Below are 25,186 nucleotides of genomic sequence, written 5' to 3' on the forward strand. Positions count from 1 at the left end.
ATGTTAGCCAGGGGTGTGGTATGGATACAAATTTCCAAAAATACTTCCAATAAGATCAGAACGATTCTGATTTTTGAGGACCCTCGTTCCATTTGCCCAACAGCTTTGCTGTTAGATCTAGCCATGCGGGCTATTTATACACCTTGTTGCTTTTCCTTAAATGGCATCCCTGAAACCTGTCATCTTTCTGTCCACACCAAACTCCTGTTTAAGCCCTTGTCTCTCTCACTTCTTGACTCCTGCCGTATTCTTGAGCCTTGCCTTGTCCTTCTAAAACTTGCCCCTCTGACATGGACTTAACTGTTGCTTATAAAAATCGGTTTTGTTCTTTTTTTTCTGACCAAATTATTCCTTTCCCTTAAGCTTTTTCTCCCCCAGAGACTTTCTCTTTGTATCAGATACATGCTGTTCCTCCTTTTAAATCTGAAAAAACTGCTCAGAATTGAGCCACAATCCACCTAATTGATTTCATTTCCCAACCTTTGTTCAGTTAGCTGTCTCTCTGCTTCCCTGCTCAACACAAAATTCATTCAAAATCCAGAAAATTCCTCCTAACATAAAATAACATAAAATCCATCTGCTATTTCTCAACTGTCTGCTCATTCCTTCCTTGTGAGTAGCTGCAATCGTGTCTCTCTCTACATCTTCCCAGTTTGTTGCCTAGTCAAATTCTTAAGTACTTTCTCCCTCTTTTCTTTCTTCTCATCAGTTTTAAATCCCCGATAAAAAGGGGGAAATATAATGAAGCTGAACATTTATTTGTATGGCAGTTATGCAGTTAGGGCCCCACGGTGCTACTCAGGTAGGACTAGTTAACTCATGCTGTGCGTTTATCACTTAATCCCACAACAACAAATGCACATGATTAACACCACTTTAAAGACCTTTTTGTGAGTTTTCCTTTTGCAGGATTTTTGGCCATTCTCCTGCTTAGTTTTAGTCAATAGTGTCTCCTTTTTTTTCCCCTAAAACCTTTTAAAAAAGTACATGTATTTATGTTCTTTTTGTTTAAAGAAAAGTGAACATTTCCCACACACATCAGGGCTTGATTTAATAACCACTTGCCTTGGTTTTGAACACTTTTGAAAAGTGGTGTATGGAGTAAGAGCAAACAGCCTTCTGAAGGCAGGAAGTTCCTTTTTTTTTTCCCTCTCACATATTCTTGTGGTATATTCTTAACAAATTATAGTTTACAAATTCTTTTTCTTACTAGAAAGGATGTATATACACTTAACTTCCATGTGTTTATATACATTGTGAGTATAAAAGTTCCAGAGGTGGGAAAAATCATACCAGACAGATGGCAAGTAGTGGGGGAGGAATAAGTGTTTATTTTTCTGGCTGGAGCACTGCAGTGTGAGGTTATGTAAACTGATGATCAAGAACATGCTTTGGCCTAAAGAGCTAATTCCTGTTTTAGAACTTCTACTAAGACAATTTATTCTTGCATTAAAGTCTATTTTTGAGAGGCTTGTCTGAAGCATTCTTGGACAAAATGAAGGAAGGAGAGCCAGAATGGGGTGGGGGAGATATAGATGGGGATAGTTTAGAGTTTGAAAAAGCTTCAATGATAATCATCTCTCTAAGCTTGGTAGCTTAATCTTGAAAGTGCAGAAACAATGTTTTGAGCTTCTCCATTTGCTTTTAAGCACAGTATCAAACTGCAATATTGACAGAATTATAAAATCAGCAAATGCAGCTCTCTACACTAGAGCTCCTTCATTAAGTGAGCAGTTCGATTAGCGCTAGGGTTGGCATGCTTTCATGTTCAGTGTATTCTCAGAGGCTTCAAATGAAAGCATCAGGTACGTGCACACACATGCAGAAGCTAACAACTCTCCTTAACTGATGTGCCTGCTATATTTAAATCTTGCTGCTGTTTAAGTCTGACCAACAATCTGGCTGTAGTGTATCCACATCACACAGCCTTCAACGGTTGCTGTTTACTGGGCTTGTTATTTAGCAGTAGTCATACCCCTTTGCTACAGTAATAAACTTTTATTTACCAGGTAGATAGTTTGTGGGGTATTTTAAAAATCATTTACCCTATAGCTGGGAAGCCTCGGTAGTTCATATAAACATTTTAATTCCAAAAGACCTTTTTATACCTTACAATTTTCTTAAACTTTTGTTTCAGCTTGAAACATTTCAAAGTTCAACATATATGTGGGAGTAAATCTATTTTTGTGGAAACTTACAGAAAAAGGTTCTGTGAAAACAAACAACAGAGGAAGTACAATTTATTATTTATATGCCATTTTTTTCTCATGCATGAATTTATGCAGTTATTTTTTGGTAACTGTTGTAGTAATTGTGAGATGTGTTTTATTTCCCTTTTGATAGTTCAAGCTGTAAACTTTTGAAATAAATTACTGTCAATTCTCTAATTTGTTGTGGGATATCTGGTCTGTGTACTATGTCCCACCTCACCTAATAATCCTGTTTGTAGCAAAGTGCTGTAGCACAGCTGATTCAAGAGCACATGTTGATCACATCAGACTTACTCTCTTCACTGCTATTTAAAGCTGCCCTTGTTCTACATGCAGATATGCTGCAAGTATTTAAAGGTAAACAAATACATATTTTCAGATGGCCTCAACTATGTAGTTTCTTTATTATTCAAGCTTTGCTTTATTTTATTTTAATTTACCTCAGATAGCTAATATATTTAGATAGCCGCTTTAACTAGATCAGTTTGAGTAGCTGCTAAGCAGTGTCAAGCTATCTTCTGTGACCAGGTTGCACTAATCATTGCATATAATTCAAGTATTAATATGTTGTTACTAAAGCATTTAGCAGCCTTATAGTGTTAAATGTAAAGTTTGGTAACTGCTATTATTTAGTAAACTAAAGGCTCAGAGAAAGTACTACTCTTCCTTCAGTACAACTTTTAAGGATTCTTATCTCATTCTTTCCTCTTCTGGGGCCAGAGGGCAGTTGGGCTCAGGCAGGTGGAATGCAAGCAGGCCCCAATCAGTAAGACACTCTTACTGTTTAACATTAAGCATGTGTCTTGCTAATTTAGGTTCTTAAACTATATGCTGTGTGGGCCTGGGTTTGCAGAAGCTGGAACAGCTTCACTGGAGTCTACAGAATTCTGTAAGGCAGTTCTGCCTTGAAATTCAAGTGAGCACTAGGATTATTATGCTGTCCCTGCAGAGTTTGCCTGTGTTAGATATGTTGATATGTTCATTCTGAATACAGAATCTGAATATTAGTCCAAAGGTATATATACATCTTTTGATTGTTTATTTCAGTGAGAATCACCAATTATATAGTTGGCCCTGTCTTTCCCTTAATTCTGGAGGTAGAAAGGTATTATTGCTCTTTCTTTTCTGACTCTGTAAAGGAATTACCAGCTGCTAGACAATAGCATTTTCTTTTGTGGAAGAACAAATGAATATGTGGGTTGCTTTGTCAGTCTGTCTCACTTTGAAACATCAGCATTCCTGAAATGTTCTGGCTGAAGAAAAACCTTTTAAAACATAATACTTTAAAGATACCCTGTTGGATGGTGCCATGTCTTTGTGCTGTGTTCAGAAAAATAGTTTATACAGTAGCATACCAAACTGTTTACTCTTTCCTTCTATCAAGAGGTGCATGGTGGGAAAGCCAAGAAGGCGTCAGCGAACTGCCTTGGAAGGAAGCAAGGGATACTGCTAGTAATGCAATTGTGTAAATACTTTGCTTTAAGTACCACCCACCACCACCACCCATTTCCATAGATTAACGCAGATGTAGTAGAACTGAGGCCAAAGGGAGAAGTCCATTTACTCTTGAGACTCTCAAATCTAGTGAGAGTTTTTCTACTGAAAACGGTTATGGAGGCCCCTGGTGTAGGAAGGGTATAAAAGGAGCTAGTTCTAGATTTGTAACCCTCAAAGTTACCTTTGTCCTCTTGTCCTGTAAAGATGACATTGCATTTTGAATCTGCTCTGCATCAAGGTGAGTTAAGGTACTGTCACACTGAATGTGGTGGAACAGGCCATTCCATTGTCGCTACAAAGTGCACAAAAATAGCGGTTGGTTGTGCTTGTGTTTAGGATGTGAAGAACTAAGAAAAGGCAGTGACGTTTGAATCTGATGACTAAGGTATCTGGCAGTCTTCACAGTGCTGTGCTATAAATCCTCAGTGGACAGCCTGCATTTTAAAATAAGTGGCACTGGAATTCAAACTAGACTTTGCTGCAGACAAAATGGATGGTGTGGTGCTTTCCGAACTACAGGAGAATGGAGTACCCCTGTGCAGAGGAACCAGTGACAACTTTGTGTTGCCCATCCATCTAGAGTCTATCCAGATTAGACAACTGAGGAAACTTGATTGCCAGATCTTCTCTCTCAAATCATACAAGTACAGAAAGTATTATCTAAATTATTAGATTTGAAAACAGGAGAGTGGGCAGAAATCAAATTACTCTGTAAGGGATAGGAATTTAAACATTGAAATCAGAGAAGATACGCTGGTTTGGTTTTGGGGTTTTTTTTTGTTTTGTTTTGCTTTGGGATTCTTTGTGAGGTTTGTGGGTTTTTTTGGCTTGTAGGTAACAAAAACAAGTTGCAGAAAACTGTAACCCTGGGTAAATGCAGAATCTTGTAATGTGCAATTATGAATAATCAAAGTTAACAATTTCAAATAAATGAAAAGCTGTATACTAGCGAGAGAGCTAGCAGTGACATGTAGCTTACATGGGATATACATCTCAAATCTCTTTCAGTGCCATATGTCTATGTCACGCAGAGAGTCAGCGTAATAAACCAGAGAAATGAACACATGCATACATTTGTGTTTACTAGGATGATTTCTTAGCTATTGGCACATGTGATATGTTAGTTCAGGTCATAGAATACACATTGGATGTATTAGATGAACCAACAGCCAGGCTGGATGATTGTACAGAACTTGAGTGTCTTTTTGTGGGTTTGGTGGGGGTGGGAGGAGTGTTGTTTTGGGTTTTTTTAAGAGGAAACTGTCCACTTCACAATAGAGTAGTCCCAACAAAGAACAATGAGACATGTTTAACTTGTGATACATGCTGACATACATACAGGTTAGATTTGGTTAGATATTTTTAAAAGGCCCTGACCTGTAGTATATTTTTACGCTGAAGCCAGTAACAGTTTTGTTTATATACAGTAAAGTGAGATTCCTCTGGCTATAGGAACGTTCTTGAACCTAGATATTTGTATTGCTGGTGAATGTAAACACATGATTTAATAATAACTGTTTAATCCAGAATGGTCTGTGTGGGTACTGTGCTCCATTCTTGGTTTGCCTTTTTTAACCTGTTGCTATATAACCCAGTCTTCAGAAGGTGCCATCTGAACGCTCAGATTGTTTTCCTCACTGCTTTCTAGGTGCATCCTGTAATACTTCATGTAATACATTAGTAGCTACTTGGTAGGACTGATGACTTTTTAATGAATAGTCAGTCAACACTCTCAGAGTTATGACTATTTATAAATGTAAATAAAGCTGCTTTTGGATGCTTCAGCAACAGTGGTGACAAACCGCTGCGCTGCATGTGACTAGCTAGAAGGCTGTCATACATTCTCTTGAAACTGAATTATGTAGTAATTCATGCTTCTGTGCTCTCTGAACTTGATTATTGTAATTCCTTTGTGCAGGCATGAAGCCACCCATCTAAGGGGGCTAGTTAGCATACAGTGCAGTGGCTGTCTGTGTGAGGAGCCTGGCAGGACACTGGGACCCTGCTGCTCTTGGGGTACCCTGACTTCTCATAACCATATTCTTTTGCAAGGTTTTATCCTCTTTGGAGTAAGTCACATCTCCCTTTCTTGTCCTGCTTCCCTGATCATGATGTATTACTGTGCTGATGTCCTGCTGAAGCAGGAGGGCTGGGGAGAAAAGGGAACCACAGCTTTAACAGTGGCACTCAGAACGAAATTCCTGAACTCCCAGTGAGTTCTTTGCCAGTGGGTAAGTGCTTTCCTTTTTTAACTGCTGCACACAAGTGCCAGACTTGCTTGTGAGCTCGGACCGTGTTGTATTCAGGGTTGGAGGGAAGATCACATATAAACAGTTTCCAGAATTTTAAAACATTATCTGATGGTGAATACTTCCCAACTGAATGCTAAAAAGGTCATCTGTGTGCAGTTCCATCCCTAAGGTCAGATATTGCTCTGAGAGTTTAGTGTTGGTTTTGTGGTCTGTCTTACTACACGAATCTATCAGAGCAAAGACAAATAAATATCCTAGATTAGTAGATTAGAAGTAAAAGTAGTTTTGTTCTGGTTTGGGTGTTTTTAGCTTGCTTTATTTCAAATAGGTAGTTGTTTGTAAAATCTTAGAATGCTAGGATTAATTTCACAAGCTTTAGCAATGCTTCATATTCTTAGCATTTTTAATACCCTTAATCATGTGTGCATTTTTAAGGCAGTGCAACCATGAGTCTTGATGGCAATTACTGTGGTCAGTATTGTGTCTGAAACTCTACTTCATCCTCTTCACAAATATAAATGAAACCAACATAACTCCCTGACTTCCCAAATAAGTAAAGTACATTCAAAGCTCACATACTCACTAGATTCCTTTCCTGAAGATATTAGACTACATGAGAACTAGGGATGAGTGGATGAGCAGTTGCAGGCACTGGTGGGTGGGTTCCTCTTGCAGCTGTTCATTCCAGGAGTCTCATTGTGCTGCTGTCTCTCTTCCCCCCCCCCCGCCCCCCTCCATGTTCTGGTGTCTAAGAATGTTCTCCTGGTACTTGTATGGTATGTACTCCTGTTGTAACTTAATTTTCACCCTAACATTTTCATGTTCTTTGCACAGCGTGGGGACTGATAAGCACCTACTTGGCTAAGGATATTTTAGGGTGGTGGTGGCCAGAAAATCAGAAATAGCTGACAAGGCTGTTCTGTTTTCTTAGGGTAGGCTGATTTTTGTATGCATGTATCACTTGCCAAAGGTGTTATTTCACCTTTTTTCAATCCATTTTTTCAGTCACACATGCAAATTTTGTACCTTTTTTATTTTGTAATAGAACTTTCATTGAGTGAAAGCACAGATATTCCATGTTCAACTAACATGTTTAAGACATACTGGCTAGGTGACAGTTTTATACCCATATTAAAAGCCTTAGAATTATGACTTCTTCAGCAAATATAAATGTATTCTTATTACTATCTTGAGAGTTTCATATAATCTATAGCAGGCTGGATGCAAAGTCTGCAGAAGAACCTCTGATTCTGTGGTATTCTTGGCTGCAAACTGTGGTTCCTTCACTTACCACTTACCTTCTTACATATATGCAGAATAAACTCCTGTTAAGTAACATGATTCCAATTTGTATGTAATAAATCACATAGCCCAGTGTCAAAAACAAGCATCAGTTTGGGGATATGTTGTTATCATCGAGCTATAAACTTGTGTAACAACAACAGCACAGTAATTAACAGACAATACCCAGAGGCTTGAGGCAACCATGGTGTAGTTGGAGCTTCCTTATGAGGATGGCGAAGACGTTCTTGGATTGTAAATTGTTATAGGAGAGTACTTGACAGCTGCACTTCATGTTTGAAAGAATTGGGTCCTTTCCTTAACATCTCCATTAAAGCCATTGGTAAAATCTGGCAGCATAGCCCAAGGCTGTAATTTGCATTGCTACCTATGAATATAGCTGCTTATTTCTCAAGAAGTGTTGCAAGTTGCTTCCAGACTGGGAGGGTCAGAAAAATAACAATTCTTTGGCTAGCACTTGAACCAGGAATCAGATGGCTTTTCTAACTGTGAGATGTAGAAACTTTTGGTTTTAATTGTGTATTTATTATGGAAAGCAACTTAGCCAAAAGGAGAGGTTCAGTAGAAAAATCAGCAACCAGGCTATACATCCCCATGATACTCTATGTTTAACAGTATTATTGCAGCTTCAGCAACTGCTTATGTGAAGGGAGTTATATTAGAAAAGCATTTAATGTAATACTAGAGGGGGCTAATGCAAATAATAAGCTATAAATAAGAAGGAAACATCACGTTACCCATCAGCTCTTACCAGACCTCAAGCAAATGCTTGCAAACCACAGTTTGGTTTTCTGTTCCAGCTCTTCAGATGCCAATATGTGATTATTTCTCAACCAACTTGGATGCTTCTGTACTTTTTCTCTTGGTTTTAAGAGGTCAGAATAAAGAACAACTTATTAAAAGTGATCTGAAAAAGCGTGTGTCACATGAATATCGGTGAAATTGTGTTACAAGCTGGAATCTGCCCAACTCAATCTAGTAAAGTCTTTATCCAAACTTTAAATAACTTTTTCCCTCAGTGATTAGTCTCAAAGACAGATTCTTTCTTGTGTTGTGCAGTTTTTGAGCTGTCATTCCAAGTCTGTAACTAATAAAACCATAACAACCACCAAAATAATAGTTCTGTGGATTTGTAGCATTTCAATTGATGAGTAAACCATTCCAGTATATTGGCATAGGGCCGCCTTGCTGTGTAATAGTGTTTTTAATGAAATATTGCCGTAGCAACAGATCTGGATGACATTGGGTAGTTGTTTGCTGGTGACTATTGGAAAGAAAACAGAGTTTTAGCAACACGTGTAATGTCTGAAGGTCAAGTAACCCAAAATGTATGTCTGTGCTCTACAGAGAGTATAGTATGGGGCACATCTTGCCGAAGTCTGACTTACTGACTTATGTTTTTAATCCTGTGAAGGTGTTTCTATACAGCGAAAATGAAAGAGTGTATGGTAGTAATACGTGCAGCAGTTGGAATCTGAGAATAAAATAAAGGAAAACTGAGAGAAACTGCATTGCACATGATTTTAAGCATAAAATGTCAACTATTTTGAAGGCATTAAAAACCCTGGATGTGGTATGTCAATGGAAAAGCTTGCTGGGGAGAGAAGATAAAAAACTTCACTTGCTTTCCTGAAGAATCAGCAAGTGACAAAAGGCATGAGAAGTAGAAAATGAAACAAATTCAAGTGAAGCTGAAATCTGTTTCTTATTAGTGGCTTTTACTTAGAACAGTATTTCTTGGTTAGTGAAACATCGGGCATTTGTTACGGAAAACAGACAAGTTAAAAACGTAACAGAAGATTTAGATCAATATAGCAAAATACTGTCTTTAAATAGAGAGATCTTTAGAAGTCTATCAAAGAAAAGGCAAAACCCCTGGGGAAACTTTTTTTCCCTTTTCTCTCTCTCTCTGCATTGCAGATGGTATTTGTAAATCCACATTAAAGATAGAAGAATAGAGTCACCATATATATATACATGTTAGCAGGTTATAGGAGAATTTGCTCTCATAGCAGTACAATGTTATGCCTTCCAAATGAAGTACTACACTAAAGCATACGTGAAACACTTTCAAGACCTATGTGGAATTTTCTGATGGTCTAATAATCAGCTTTGTTGTTTGATTTTTTGATGTTTGTTTTTTTTTTTAAAGACAAAAATACCGATGTTACGGTAAAGGATAATACTGATGATTTCTGCCTGCGAGATACATTAAGCATTGCATCAACGGACTCCTTTGTCTCCACAGCTGAGGTAAGATTCTTAAAGATCGCTTCTTTAAAGATTCAGTGATCTGTTTGAACAGTGAACAGAATGTTAATTTTTTCTAATTATTTCAAGCAAAGTTTATTTCTCTTACAGATACAAAAAGCAGCTTTCCTTGCTTAGTTGTAACTAGCTTCCTAGCAGTTCAGGTAATGAAGATGGAATCAATTTGCAATTTTTTTTAAATTTTTCATTCTTTTTCATCTTTTTTCTGTTTTTTCTGTCTTTTTTTTCCTGCTTTTTCTGTCTTACATTGGTGCACAGGTAGAATGTTTCCCTAACTACTTCTAAGAAAAGTTTCTTTTGAAAAATATAGCACATTTTCTTGGGTGAAGAAGCACAATCAATTGAGGCTATAGTAGTTCCTTTCACCATGAATTAGATTTTTTTATTACCCGTTTTCCCTATTCTCATGCTATAATATGGAGACGTATGAAGAAGGCTGTGTCTTTTTTGGAGTTGCGTTTTTTTGGAGGAATTTGTTAGGAGCTGACAGCTACCTATTTTACTACGTTCTATGTGCAATATATTTCATCAAACTTTCTTTAATCGTCTTGAATAAGGCCACAAAGGAAATAAATAATCTTTGGATAACAAGACATTGTCTATTAGCAGAAATCTGGTACAGCTCCCTTGAAGTATTAGAGGGAATTTTATGTACAGCAACATGCCTATTTGAACAAGGAGTATCTCCTTTTATAGTCTCTTAGGAGCTGAAGTGATCTTGAATAGCACTCTACTCCAAATTACAGGAAAGACAATGGGTCTTAATTGCTACATCCTGTGTTAGATATTGCTATCATGTATGAACTACTACCAAGCTACTGAACTCAGACAGTTGTAAAAAGAGAGAGAATTGTGTACATGTTGTTTGCAATTATCATATGACTGTCTATTGTATGGTTTGTTTTTTCATTGCACAATTATCTTGATGTAGTAATACACATTAAACTGTGATCATCTTGATTTAGTAATTCATACAAAGTTGTGATGGTATGCCTAGCATTCATTCCTCAAACTGTCTGTATAGACTGGTTACTCTTCCCTGTCATTTGGACAAGATGGCAGTTCAAGCTTGCTTCAACTTGCATCAACACATGAGAGAAGCTGTGAACCGTTATAGTTTATATGCTTTGTATCTTCTTCCCACCCCCACCCTGAACTTCCTAGTGTTTTTGCAAGCATGTAGAGATGGAAACATCCATTGTGCTCAGTTGCCCTGCTTGGCTTAAAAAAACAACTAAACCCCCCAACCCACCCAACCAAATGAACAACAACCAAACAAAAATCCAAACAAATCCCCAGGATGTATCACCCTGAGTGGTGACTGTCTCAGTATGTGCTAAAGAAATACTTGAGTAAAAATTAGCAATAGGATTGTCTTTATATATCCTGAAAATATTCTCTATGTTTGATCTCTTGCAACCACTTCTGTGAACCCTTTCTTCCAGAGCAAAGTTATGAAGATTTTCTCTTCCTTTCCAGTTTTCTAGCCTTTGCCACTAGAAAAGATCTCTGATCTCCTTCAGATTTTATTGAAGAATCTGTTAAAACTCTCAGCTGATAGGAGTCCTGAAGATTAACAAAGCCATGAATAACTTGAAGTTTGGTGTTCAAATCAGAACACCATCACAATTCTGGATTGAATATGGGCCACTAGGCTTAAACTAGAGGGGCCAGTCAGAGAAATGTGTTAAATTACTACTGCAAATAACTATGACAATGAGAAAGAGTAATAACTACTTAGTGTATTTCAGCTATTACTAGAGAACAGTGATCACTTTGATGTAACTGGATTAGATTTGACATAACAGATTTTTTTACTCTAGACATGATGATGTCAGGTAGCTGCTTCTTGTTGATTTATTTCTTTCGTTATTCTGGATTTTGCGAAGAAGTGGAATGTTTCAGGCAGAGGTTTGAGGCTTTTCCAGCTTTAGATTTGTTTCAGGTAGTGGGCAAATAGGCATTTTTTTTTTTTTTGTCCTATGGCTCCCTGTTTACAGTTACAATTTTAGTAACTATCCTATACTCTGTGTGCCAACAGAAATATCAACCATAATTTTTAGATCTGAACTCCATGTGTGCGTGTATATTGCTCTGTGATTTTTGCCCTACTGGAATAATTTGTAATTTTACCTTTTGGGAAATTATGAAGTAGCAGCTTTTTTTGTGGCCACATCATGCTACAAGCTGTATGTTAACAGTTATTCGTCTTCCTTCTGCTGCATCTTGTCCCAAGGAGCTGGGCTAAGTATTGGTTTTTGAGGCTGGAAGCTGTTGTTATGTTTCAGTGCTGACATGCAGTCAAGTCAAATTTAATTCACTGCCCTCAGGAGAGGTAACAGCAAAGATACAGGGAATCTAAACCAGGACATAGATAGATGATGTGATGGAAATTGTTAGGAATAGTGTTTAGGAGGCAACAAGAATGTTGTGCTGTATTGTATTAGGACAAAGCATAGGAAGATTGTTTTCAAGAAGAGAACTGTAGAAAGCTGGGGCAGCTGGCAGTGTTTAAATCACATGCCTTTTGATGGGCTCTAGAGGAAAGCAGTAGGCTATGCCAAAACTGCATGTTGGCTGTGGCTGATAATCAAGAGGATGCTGAGGATCATGCACTTGATGATTTCTCATACAGAATTGTGCCAGTCTGTCCATCTACCATACAAAGGTGCCTGAATCCCTACAAAGAGGATTTAGACAGACAGTTGCCATCCTCAAGCCCAGACTTTCATTCTTAAACATACATAGGCTTTCAGAAGCTCTGCAGAAGGGATATTTGGCACAGCAATTTGCCCTAATTTAGTTATTGATAGCTGTGTACTGTGATAAACAATGGTACTTTCTTCCCAATTTGAGACTATCATCAGTATATTTTTTACAAGGTTTAATATCCTTTTCATACTTTTGCTATCTCACCTGCTGTGTGATCAAAATAGCTGCCACCTTTGGCAAGAGTACAGCAGTGAGTGTGCCAGGAAAGGTCTCCACCTTCTCTCTCCTGGATTCTTTTCCGTCTTTCTATTAGAAGCTCTTCCCCACTTTCCCTGACAGCTTCACTGCTGCCTCTCCATTGGCAGTGCACATGTATTTATCATGTCTTATTTTCATATCCTGACTAGAACTGAATCTGTATTCTATTAGCAAATAAACTTTGCTTTCTTTATTAAAATGTTAGCTTAGTCCAGGGCTTAGGAGATTTTTGTAGACTTGTGAAAAAAGCCTTAGCTGATCTGACCCCTTTCCTCGGCCCCAGTAATTCCTTTAGTAAGGTGGTCTTTTTCTCAGTTCAAACCTATTAAAACAAAATAGTGCAGGATGGAGCAGGCTTTGATAATGGGGAAAGAACACCAGTTTCTGTATGCCTGCAATTATTTGTATATGGCACCAAAACCTTAAAAGCCACTTGAAGTGAATTCTAGGTTCAGAAATTGCTCAAAAAAGCACTCTGTCACTGAAAGGTAGAGTTAGCTTTTTCCTGATTTCCAAAAGTACAGTAGGGAATACCAGAGGGAATAATGTTGGTAAGTAATAGGAAGTTGTACTCCTATAGCATTTATAAGTGAGGTGTGTGTTTTGTTTTTTACTTTTGTTGTGAAACAAGAAAAAGAGACATGTCCTCCTGTATTCTGACTGCCTCCAGAATCACTAATCTGATCTTATCAGGCCTTACTGTTCTCATCCTGGTCACTTCCTCCATGTTCATGTCATCTCTCTAATTTGATGTGGATCATTGTCTTACCTCAAAAAAAAAAGAAGTAGTGTAACAGTCCTGCAGTCTAGCATGCCTTGGGTAGTGAATGGTAAGGAGCTCCCTACACTAACAACTTTAATGAGGTAAGGAGGTGCCTCTTTTTTATAGTCTTTAAACATGTGGAGAAAAAGAGGAAAGAATTAGTGTCTGAAATCTTTCATTCTGCTAACAGTCATACTATTTCTTTGAAGAACCAGTACCTGACATGCATAAGAGATGCATGTACCTGATAACTGCTGCATAATACTTTGGGAAATCTCAGAAAGATTTCATGGTGACCATTGATGCATGATATCCAGTAACCAAGCTTGTCTGTTCATATCATTATCAGAAGCTTTCCATCTCCCAAGAAACATTGGTGGTGGTGTAGGCACACCAACTATTCCTATATCCTCTCTAGCAAATTGCTCTAACTTCATGCTTCTTTTGTGTTGGTTTGAGTGGGTGTTTTCCTCATTATTTGTCCTCTGCATCCTAATAGAAGTACCCTGATTAAAAAGATTCTATTGTGGAGGAAAGGTTTTCCACGTGGCAATGAAGAGTGGTCAATGGGGAACCAGATTCCTTTAATTCCTCCAAGGACAACTGTGATTGCTTGCTCTGTAGCTATGAATAGGAAAACATGGACCAACAAATCATTAAATGGTGATCTAAAAGCTTTAAAATAATAATAAAATAAAGAAGTCTGGAGATGATCCTTGTCCTCTAACAGAAACTTCCAAGTATGTATGGTATTTGCACAGTATATTAGATGTCCCATATATTATATGTCCCAGTATATTATATGTCCCATATATTAGCACCAGACTAGTTTTTGTACCATAATAACTCCGTGTAGTTGTTCAGTAAGCAAAAGCCTCTATACCAGACACAGCTCATAGGCTAGGACTATTCCACCTGGCAAGGAATAGTACTATCACGATACACACAATGCAGTAAATTCACATTCTTCATTATGCTTAAAATTAATAAAGTTAATAATTCAGATAAAACCGTATTCTGAATGTGTTTTTCTCAAAGAAATAATATGCAAGCTTCCTCACAGTAATATATACAAGTAAGTTAGGAGGACTTCCTGAAACTACATGAACTTCCTTCCTCTTCCAGATATTAGGAAGAACACACTGCTTTAATAAACTGAAATGATAAAGTACCATCTCAAATGTCTTACATAGTAATCACCATCACATCTTCCAACTGCCAAAACAAGAGATCACACTCATCCTACAGCTACTTGTGTTTGAAATAAAAAAAAAAAAAGGCAGGAAACTTTATCTTTTAAAAGATACCCAGAGAAAGAGCTCATGATCTGCCTTCTGATATAGGACAAACATAATTTATCTGAATGCAAGGAATGCTGACTGTGCCAGTAAATTGACCCTATGTTAGGGGGAGGAAGCAAGAATTCCTAAAAGGTCTGGCACTGTTTATTTTTGTTACATTCATGTAGGTCGTTATTTTGGTCATCAACAAGGTCTTGAGGCACAGCTGAGAATTTTTTCTATTTATTAAGAAGCAGCTTGTGGGTGGCACATAAGAGCACTGAGTCTGTTCATTAGATCAGAGCAGTCAGGGATCCCAGGCTAAAGAATTATTGCAAGCTCCAGAGGTTATGATGCTTCACAACAATGGTTTCAGCATCTCTTTACCAGCAGATGCAGCCTTAAAGCTGGGCTGTCCAGGGAAAACTAATTATCATCAGAACAAAACCAATCCATGCTGTAATCTTCAAGGCTGCTTTCCAGCTCTGGGTGTAGAGACACAAGTTATCACCACAGGCTTTGGGGGTTTGAAGCTATGTGTTCGCTGCAGGTGGTCATAATATCCTGTGCAAGGGTCACCAGCAACTGCTCTCTCTTCCTTGAGCCTTGAATGGGCAGAAGTAAAGCGTTACAAGATGAGATTGCTGCTACAGGGCAGTGCATTTTCCATCTCTTCTTTGCCTGCATTTTCATATTCTTCGTGTGACCCCCCGTGACACTGAGGCAATAGCAGATTGGCACATAAGGTCCATCGTCCTTTGTGTTACTCACAACTACCAGTACTTTTGGTAGCTGCTCATGGACTGGTTTTAATCCTTACTGGTGTGTTAGGAGTTTCAAAATGGCAGTGGCTGTGCAGAGAAGTGTTCACTTCAGACTGGCAAGAAAGGATTTAAGGGGTTTTCAAGAGTCCAGCTGACAAAATGTGGGACGTGGGGGCTTTCTGCTATCTTCTGGTGCATACTGAACCACTGTTGAGGAAAGTTACAAGGTGCATAGGGGTACATAGTGGGGTAAAAACCAAGTACCTGAGCACATATCATGAATGCATGCCAATTCATATAAGGTAGTTATGGTGAACCATTTCATTTAAAACTAACCTTTCTCTCCATCTTTTTTCACAAAGGTAACAAGTCCTTGGAGACTTACAAGAAAGAGTTAATTTTCCTTTTGATGTCAGCTTGGAAGTTCTTGTCTAGAAAATGTATGCTCTGCATGTGGCTAAACATTTGTATATGATTTGTTCATTCTTCTAATAGCTGAGCTCTGCTATGTTAGAAATGTGGGCTTGTGTTTGGAGCATCTTCAACTAATTTTATTGTGAACTAGGATGTTTATATAGACAAGCTTTCACCTTAATGTCAAAACAAAAAAAAACAAAGGAACTGTTACTGAATGCTTGCAAGACTGTTTAAAGTATAAAACTGTGTTGCACATATGTATTGTTTATATCTACATATAAATATATGTATTTAAACAGTAGAAAGCATCAAGAGAAACTCCTTGATGACTCCAGGAGCATTACGATGCAGCCTCGATGCTTGTCTGGAAATCACCTTTTTTTAGTTAACCTTAGAGGTCATTTTATTTTCTGTTTTTCAGTTTGGTTTGTTTCTTTTTTCTCTCTGCTTTTTGCATGCTTAGAGAAGTGATAGAGAAATTTGCACCCTTTTTGAAGTGTGCTTGGTCAGGACTAACTTCAATCTGTAATCAAAACCATCTTCTCAGGAGAAGAATTGTTATATATTTCTCTCCTGCTTAGCAGCTGGTTGATTTGACTGCTTTCTTCATTTGAGCTCAATAATACATATTACAACAGTAACACAGCTCTTTCATTTCATCTGCTAGCATGAGAGGAATTATTTTTTTATATTTAAAAAATGCTAAATATAATCACTGACCTCCCAGGGAGCAGATTCTGCGCCAGTCTCTAACCACAAAAGCTACGATCAGGCATGTCCTGAAGATGTGACTGCCTCAGGCTTGTTGGCAGCAGATGGAGATTACCTGCATCTGACTAAATCATATTGGTCTTAATTCAGCCACAGTCAACTCAGTTTGCCTGAGCGTCTGAAGAAGGTGATTTGCCTGAAGTTCAGCAGAGAAACTAATAAAATCCCTTTTGCCACAGAAATTATAACCTCCAAGAGAGGGGCAGCTGCTTACAAAGTACTTATGTGTTCACAACCTATTTCTTCTCATGCTTTGCAAATGAAATAGAGTAAATGGCTTCAGTAATAGCTGGATCAGGTAAGACATAAATTGGTATACTTACTCGTGTTCTGGTTTGGTCTTTATTTTGAAAAATATGTATGTATTGTTCTACAGTTAATCCTTTCTTAACCATAAGGTAGAAAAAAAAATTCTGGAGGAAAGATTTTTCACTTGCTCTTGTATATATACCTGTTCTATTACACTCTGTGTGTGTATTTCTTCTATCTGAAAGGAATCAGTCTATTCCTGTTTCTTTCAGTTGGTTAAATGATTCCTTCCCATATACTTTCAATTATAAGCTTCCTTTCCTTAATAAGAACATAAATGTTCAGGTGGGCTTTCTGAATTAGCTAATCCAAAACACAATTTGGTGCTATGATTAGTACTGTTAAACTGGAATGAAATCTTTGGTCTTAATAGCTGTAAATCTTTTTTAGGAAGTCAGCTTATTCTACTCTGTTCTTCCAAGAAAAAACCTAATAAACAAATAAATACTTTTAAAATGGAAATACTTCTAAGCTAGGTGAATTCTGACAGTGTACATTGTTCATTTAAGTATAACATTTTACTGACCTTAAAACTGTTGTTCCTTCACTTATTCCCTAGGTGTTGTCTCATCACTTGAGTCTCAATTTGAAATCTCTGTAGAAATCTCTGTAGGAATACAGATTTATTTAATTTTTTTACCCTAAAAAACAATTCAAAATGGAACCTGACAATTTTATGAAAGAAATTATATGTATTTGCTTACACTGATATAAGTGATTCAAAACACCAGTGTAAGTTCCAGCAAATATATACACCAACTAACAGCGCATGATGCTTGCCAGAGCACCAGCTCTGTACTGAAATCTCTGTAACTTACTCGTGCTTAAATGTTTACATGGACAGAAATAGGCATTGGCATGTGCTTCTATTCTTCCCTGGAGCAGGCAAGCCTACTTGGCCAAACTGTTCTTGCTGTAATTGACTCAACTAAAGTCTGTTGAGAAGACATATTGAAAGTGCATTTCTTAATGTCTGTGAAGTCTCATGCCAGCAGTTGTCTGTATGTCCTCAGTGATAGGAACAACTTTTGAGCATAGATTTATTTGAATATTTTATTGGAAGTTTAACATGAAGTTATACTTTAATCTGATTTTTTTAAATCTTTCTAAGACAGAAGATAACAATTTTTATATAGTTCAGTTACTGTGAGAATTATTTTTAAAGATGCTTCTAGGCACTGTTTTTGTAGCCTAGAAGCACAGGTTTGTTTTCCTCATGCAGGATATATTAAAACAGCAAAACAACCTTATTTTTTAAAAAAAAAAGTTAGAATTCATTTTCTAGCCATTAACTACACTGAAGGTTGTGTGAGACCGAGATACATATATATATATATTTTTATCATTAATAATACAATGTAATGCTTGTAGTGGAAATTGTAGCTAGGCATTGTTTTGTGGATTAAATCTGGCATTCTGTAAACAGGAGTTCTGTATTATTTATGTGCTTTAATCTGTCTAGGGATTTTTTGCTCTAACAATGTACGTGAGTACAGATTAATTTAAATGATAACCACAGAATTGAAAACCTTTTGGGGAGTCTGTAGTAAAATACTGGATGCTCAAGCTTCATACAATATGCTTTGGTAACTAGCAGAGGTATTTACCAGCAAAACAAAAACAGGGTGGGAGGATGTTTCTATTTCCAGCTTCCTAAAGATTTGCATGATGCAATCATTCTGTACTGTGCGTCCTGACAATTTTTTTTTAACATCTTTGAGACCCATTAGATCTAACTACACAAATTAAAAACAAAACTAAGAAGTTTCATTACTTAAGCTTTTGAAATTCAAAACCTGGAACTGCAGCATTCAGATTTTAAAAGTTATGAAGTAACCATCGTGTTGACAGTGTGGTGTTCCTCCTCTGTTAACTAGTTAGTGTTGCCCCTTTCTTTTAAACAGAGTAAAGGATACATCTTTTAGTAGGACACCAAGAAAAATTCTTTAATGTGTTTTATCTTTACAAAAATTATGTTAGTGAGATCTTTAACAAACTTCCAACTATTGTTTTCAGCTCACAGAGCACAGAGAGAGTCGGAGTACATATGGTCTAGATTCGCTTTGCCACTGCCCACTGTATGAAGAAGCAATGCACTTAGCAGAAGAAGGCAAAATTTATTCACGAGTGTTAAGGTATTATTGATTTATGTCTACTTATTTCTAAGAAAAACAAGAATTAAATATTCCCTATAGAACTATTTTCTTTAGAAGTTACTTGTACTAGGTATTTTTTCCTAGAAACTGGGTGAATTTTCTTTTGCTTCTTTTTTAATGGTCTTTAAAAACTCTTATTTTATATAGGACTGAAATGTTTGAATGTCTAGGAGACAGTGACTTCCTTGCTAAGCTTCATTGTATTCGACAAGCTTTTCAGGTAAATAATAGAGTGATTTGTCTGTCTGTCTGTCTTGTTAAATCTAAAGTACATGGCATTGAAACTACTAATGTGCTACCCGTGCAAGCATTTCCATAATGTATTCTGTAATTAAATATTTTCTTGTTGCTTTTACATTTCTCTAATTGTAAAATGGGATGTATTTGCAGAGGAGCAGCAATCTTGTGATTAGTTATGCTAGTGGTTATAATTATATTAAATATGATGGAGTGTTTAAGGTCCCTGAGTATAATCTGTGAATTAATAGGTCTGTATTTTCTGAAACCTTTTCTAGATAATTCTTTCAGAAACTTCAAACAGAATTTTTCTTGCTGAAAGTGGAAGAAAAATTTTGTCTGCTTTAATTGTGAGAGCACGAAAGGTAAAAGCCTTTTTAATCAATGTTTTATTGTTAGTGTAACCTCTACCAGATTTCACTTTCCTGTGTAAATAAACCAGCTCTCTTGTTGAGTTTGCTTGATACTCATTGCTTTTACTTTACAGAATCCAAAGAAATTTGAAGATGTCTTTGATGAAATGATATATTTTTTGGAACAAACAGATCACTGGGATAATACTGAAATGGAACTTGCTGCTAGAGGAGTGAGTCTGAATTTCTGAGAAGTGCTTTTACCCTTAATTGTGCAAACTCTAGCATCTAAAAATATTTTTTTACAGTTTAGAATTGTGGGAAAGGCAACTCCTCTTTGTTTACATGGCTCATTTAGAGAAATGGCATCCACCACTGCAGTTCAGTAGCAGAATGCATGTAATATTTTTTTAACTTTTCCTTTACTGACAACTTCTCTTTAATATTCATTAGAAGCAATTAAAAATCTCTATGTTAATACTGAATTAGAATACAGTGCATGTCAAAAAGAAACTGAGTTACATAGATCATGTTCTCATTCAATATAGGTGAAAAATCTGAATTTTTATGATGTTGTTCTGGACTTCATATTAATGGATTCATTTGAAGATTTAGAAAATCCACCAATATCTATACAGAATGTAGTAAATAACCGCTGGCTGAATTCCTCTTTTAAAGAAACTGTAAGTGTTTATCTGTAATTCTTGTACTCACCCTTCTCTAGATGGTATGATCAGTACAATGCTGGTGTGAGCATTCTGATACAACAGTTCTGCATACGCCAAAAGTGTTCTTCTGGTGACCTGTGCTTTATATTCTTAAAGCACAATGTAAAGACCAGAATAAATACAAAAACAGCAGGGCAATGGCATGAATTTTGAAGCAAAGATTTGCTGCAAAGTCCAATTTAGCTTCCAATATAACATAATATGTACCTGAAATATTAGTCAGAAAAACAGGTTCTATGATCAGATTTTTTACATAGCAGTTAAAAGCTACAAGTCTCGGCCAAAAATATATAGAATGATTGAATCTATTGGAGAAAATACTTCAACTTGTCCTGGAAAAAATGACTTTTCTCCGAGGAAGTGGGAGTTTAGAAGGGAAGTTTCTGCTAGCCACATCTTAAGTAGCAGATACAGGTTCTGGTTCATATACCAGAGATTTACCAATGAAGCACAATGTTGCAAGCAAACAAATGCAAATTAATACCATACGGGCATTTAAATGTTGGTAACATCTCATGCTTTTATAGTTGTGCCTCTTAATTTCTCAAAATAGATCTTATCCCTCTGTTAGAGGCATACAGGCTACTGCCATGGTCAGCTGACAGATAGTAGTGTTCTTTCATCCATTAGTACCTATAAACTGCTGGATTTGCTTTTATTTTCGTCTTTCAATTGAAATATTTCCTCTAGAGATTAAAAAAAAAAAAAAGGTAACATGCATAGATTAATTTTTGTAGTTCTGTGATAATGTTGTGTTTTGTGAGCAGCAAATGATCTTGCAGTGCTGAGGAGAATCAGATGAGGGTAGTTACAAGCACTGAGGGAAAAAGCCCAGTGCTGATAACGCTATATTGTATTTCACAGGTCCTTATTTGGACAAAACTCCTTAGCGGAATCTGAAGCTATTGCAAGAATGTTTTTGCTAAAATGAAAAAGGACATTTCAATGTGTTCACATGCTACTTAATATCTAAAATAGTTATTTATGCCTGAGCACACCCTTTGGTATATGAGACGAGTCCTCAGTTAAACCCGAATGTTCCCAACTGTTGCACAGTAAAAATCAATCGGGGATGCCAAGTTACATTTGAATTAAACTAAAGAAAGTGTTGCAAAGTAAGACTAAAGTAGCAATTTTGAACTACCTATGAAATTAGCTATTTCTATCAGCTGATATTTCATAGCTTTTAACTTTGTGTTATCACAAGACTGAAAAAAATCACCAAAATGTCGATATACAGTATTCTCCATCTTTTGAGGTGAAAGTAATTTCTCTTATAATAAAGTTACACAGGCTTTAGGACCTTTTTTTCTTTTTGTTTAATTATACTTAGGCTGTGGCTTCAAGCTGTTGGTCAGTGCTGAAGCAGAAAAGACAGCAAATGAAGGTAAGTTGCTTTGCATATTATGTGAACCAAAGATCCTGACTGGCTCCTAAGGACTTGAAGCTCTGTCCTGTAATTTATTTTGCCAAAGCTCCAGTTCAACCCTTAATCCTGTAGACAAGTTAGTTTAGACAAGAGGCTGCTGACTGTGTAAGTTTAGTTCATGGGCCCCTTATACCAGTATTTTAGCAAAAGACTCAGCTGACAGGTTTTCAACGTAGTTTAGGTCCAGCCAACAGTGGTTACAGTAGTTTCTCAGGCTGATGACCCCAATCATGGATTTTTGCAGACCGAGGTCATTAATCTCACCTAACCTGCGTGTGCTAGGACTTTCAACCCCATCTCCCTGTGTCATCTCCACAGCTAAATAAAATTCAGCCCTTTACCTACTTGAAGTACCATCTTCCTCATCAGTGGCAGGAGCTGTATTGCAGCTTCCTTCAGCCCCCCTGTGCATCCTGAACTCTTGGTGAAGGAAGTCTGCAGATTTCGAAGCAGAACTCCTCTGTGCCAGCAGCTCCTTACTCCCACCCTTGGAGGCTTTTATTAGACCTGGGAAGCAAATGCCCCATTTCTGTAATGACCAGTCCAGAAGCAGAGTTGAGGTGTGCTGCAGGACACCCATAGCTGTTAGAAGTGGGTTTGCTTACTGCAGGTGAGGAATGCTTGCTGGGGTGGTTGGCACTGACATCTTTCTCTGACTTCAAGAATAGTTATTTATGTGACTCCTGGGGGCTAAGGACATACTTCATCTTTAAAAAGAAAAAAAAAAGAAAAAGAAAAAAAGTTGCTTCCAGTGGCAGTTTTTGTTTTATGAAAGGTCCTCAGCTGCCATTCTGTCTTAAGATTTGGGATGTTTCCTCCCTGTGTCAATATAGTTGGGAATTTTTTATAAATAGAACTTTTCTAAACTAGATTCATATAAAGGGATCATATCTCCAAAGCAGATGTTACAATAACCTGTAATTTTGATCTCTTTATCAGTGCACAACCACTTTCCTCTGTAGTTCCGTTGTATACTGAAGTCTCAATATTTACAACTTTGTAAATGTGTGAGTAACTTTACTCCTTGGGACTAGTAGTTTGATCAGTGCAGCTGGAGTCATTCAAAGGCGGGTAAAGTTCAGCGCTGTGGAAGTCTTTGTAAGGGGGAGACTGACTGTGCCCCAAGCAGTGTGATGAACTGCAGGTTTGTTCCATTCAAAACTCTGCAGTTTGCTTACGTTTTGGCAAGTTTCAGCTATACATGGTGTATAGGGGCTCAATCAGGAATAGCAACAAAATTATCTGCTGTGTCATAGGGGAGTCAGAGTAGGTTCTTCAAGATCTTTTGGGGCTTATGAAATAAAAACTTCTAAAAATGTCATGACACTTGTTTGGTGCAGCTGCCCTGTAACTTAAAGGAGTTCAGGTTACCACAGCCATGATACAGTAGGAGTTTTAGGCTTTTCTGAAGACTTAACATTGTACAGTAGAGATTTACATTAAATTACTGTGTAATGTTTCTTTACCATTTTTACATCACCAGGTGCCTGATGGATTTTTTGCACATTTCTATGCTATATGTGAACACATCAGCCCTGTTTTGGCCTGGGGCTTTTTGGGCCCTAGAAATTCCCTTTATGACCTATGCTGCTTCTTCAAGGTTTGCAACTTTTTTTTATTTATTACTGCTCATCTTAATTGAAAAACAACAACAAAAAATATCTTCCAGATTAAAAGACATTTCTATTTTATTTATAGCATATTAAGATTAAGACAAGCGATAAGAAACCATGAAAATAAATATTTTCATGTTAATTTTTTTAAGCCTAGAACTGTTTTGCAAAGTCTATTTTAGTGCACTTCTGTCTTGGCACCAAAAGAATCCATAAATGGATGTTCTTAGGAAACATGTAAAAGGAATAGCTAGCACTGAATACTTTCTTCTCCTTGTAAGTGAATACAAGTTTTCCCTTTTCTTTCCCCACTAGGATCAAGTGCTTTTCTTCCTCAAAGACATTTTTGATTTTGAAAAGGTGAGATACTCAACTATGGAGAGTTTGGCTGAAGATCTGATGCAGTTGCTGATCCGACACACCGAACTTCTAATGGCCTATCTTGGAGCAGATTCGCTGAGGCACGTCGGTGCCTGCGTAAGTGGTCACGGGCATGTCGTGACCAGTGGGCTCTTAGAAGCAAAAGTCCAGTAAGCCTAAAGTCTGTGAGAAGTGAAATGGGGTGCAGCTCGACGTACTCCTCCTTCCCACCTTGCCCCCTAACGCCGCAGCTCTCATCGCTGTTACTGAGCAACCATCTGAAAATGTACCATGTCACTCAGTGTGGAAAAGGACTCAGGGAGGTTGAATGTACATCTGTGAACAGAACCGGTGAGCGTATTCCTGTATATACCTAAATTAAATGTGCAGCTCAGCTGTCACTGTATTTATACTTAATGTATCCCAAAGCATTCTTCTGTAATATTTGGGTAAAGTTTATTTATGAAGTACTGTACTTTTGCACAGATAATTTGTAAGTGAAGCTGATGGAGTTGTTTCCTTTAAAGGCTTATAGTACGAAATATTCATTACAGAGTCCCCAGACCATTGTGTGTTTAGATCTAGAAGGTGTTTTGACTGGGGTATATGCAGTCTCTTGATTCATGTGACACATGCAATAAAGTAATCACACTCACAAAATCAAACGTGCTGCCACTGCCCTGAACTGGCCTTTGTGTGGGTGTGTGAGCAGTCGTTTGGTGCTGCAGTGGGATGGAGCGATGCAGGAGGCGCAGGCACCGTTTGGGCAGGGATGACCTCCAGTAGGCATGTTTTACTGCAGCCTGTTTTGAGGTGTCTGAGCACCACGAAGGTGTTTGAGAGCATTATTTGTATTTGAAAAGCTTCACCAATTAATTTAAATCTTTGTTTTTCTAAAACTGTTACTACTTTTTATGGTGGTGGTAAATAAACTAATGCCATTCTCAGTTCATATGTAGCATTTCAGAATATATTTTTAAATAAGGATGTGTGATGAGATTTGTTAATTGTGAGACAGAACCGAAGACAATGTTTTGTAGTTCAAAGTATTTCTGTCTTCCTCCCTTTCCTGAAGGAAGTCAGGTGTCTAATTAAGAGGAAACTTAATGGATTGTGGCCATCTGTGTACGATGCAAAGCCGTGGCTCAGGATATGGAACCCTGAACTTCAGGTAGGAGCACAGCTCAGGAAGAAGGCATGAGGGAACTTGTCGTGACCTTTTTCCCTGTGCCAGGGGTAACAAATAATGAGGAGCTATCACCTTTGAATTTGTCTAAAGTGAAACAGTGTTTCATAGTTAGCTTAGATGTGCTTTGCCACAGAAAGCAAGCCCACAAGAATCTATCCTGTGTGGAGTAATGCACAGTAAGTTGTGACACAGTAACTCCAGATGTTCAGGTACTTGAGAAGTAGGTTGTTAAAACCTAGCATAGGTTAGAAACATCTCAACTTTTGTTGCAGACACAACCCAAACCCATGATAATTGAAGAGGAGGGCCTGTGTA

The 25,186-nt window shown here is 37.5% G+C and overlaps 1 protein-coding gene across 1 annotated transcript in view; it reads left to right on the forward strand.

Annotated features, from left to right (window-relative positions):
- The window catches only part of MIGA1 (mitoguardin 1), a gene marked incomplete at its 5' end in the record, with an annotated part of 35,972 nt that extends 12,058 nt beyond the window's left edge, over nt 1–23,914 (forward strand). The window contains 9 exons of the mRNA XM_084266419.1: nt 9,414–9,514; nt 18,823–18,941; nt 19,110–19,182; nt 19,478–19,564; nt 19,687–19,785; nt 20,101–20,235; nt 21,614–21,667; nt 23,193–23,309; nt 23,638–23,914. Of these exons, the coding sequence (XP_084122545.1) occupies nt 9,414–9,514; nt 18,823–18,941; nt 19,110–19,182; nt 19,478–19,564; nt 19,687–19,785; nt 20,101–20,235; nt 21,614–21,667; nt 23,193–23,309; nt 23,638–23,856 (1,004 nt within the window). The 3' untranslated portion in view covers nt 23,857–23,914. The remainder of the gene's footprint in view (nt 1–9,413; nt 9,515–18,822; nt 18,942–19,109; nt 19,183–19,477; nt 19,565–19,686; nt 19,786–20,100; nt 20,236–21,613; nt 21,668–23,192; nt 23,310–23,637) is intronic.
- Nucleotides 23,915–25,186: the final 1,272 nt, after the last annotated feature.

Source organism: Gallinula chloropus (genome assembly GCF_964237585.1).
Source record: "Gallinula chloropus genome assembly, chromosome: 6".
Lineage (NCBI taxonomy): Eukaryota > Metazoa > Chordata > Aves > Gruiformes > Rallidae > Gallinula > Gallinula chloropus.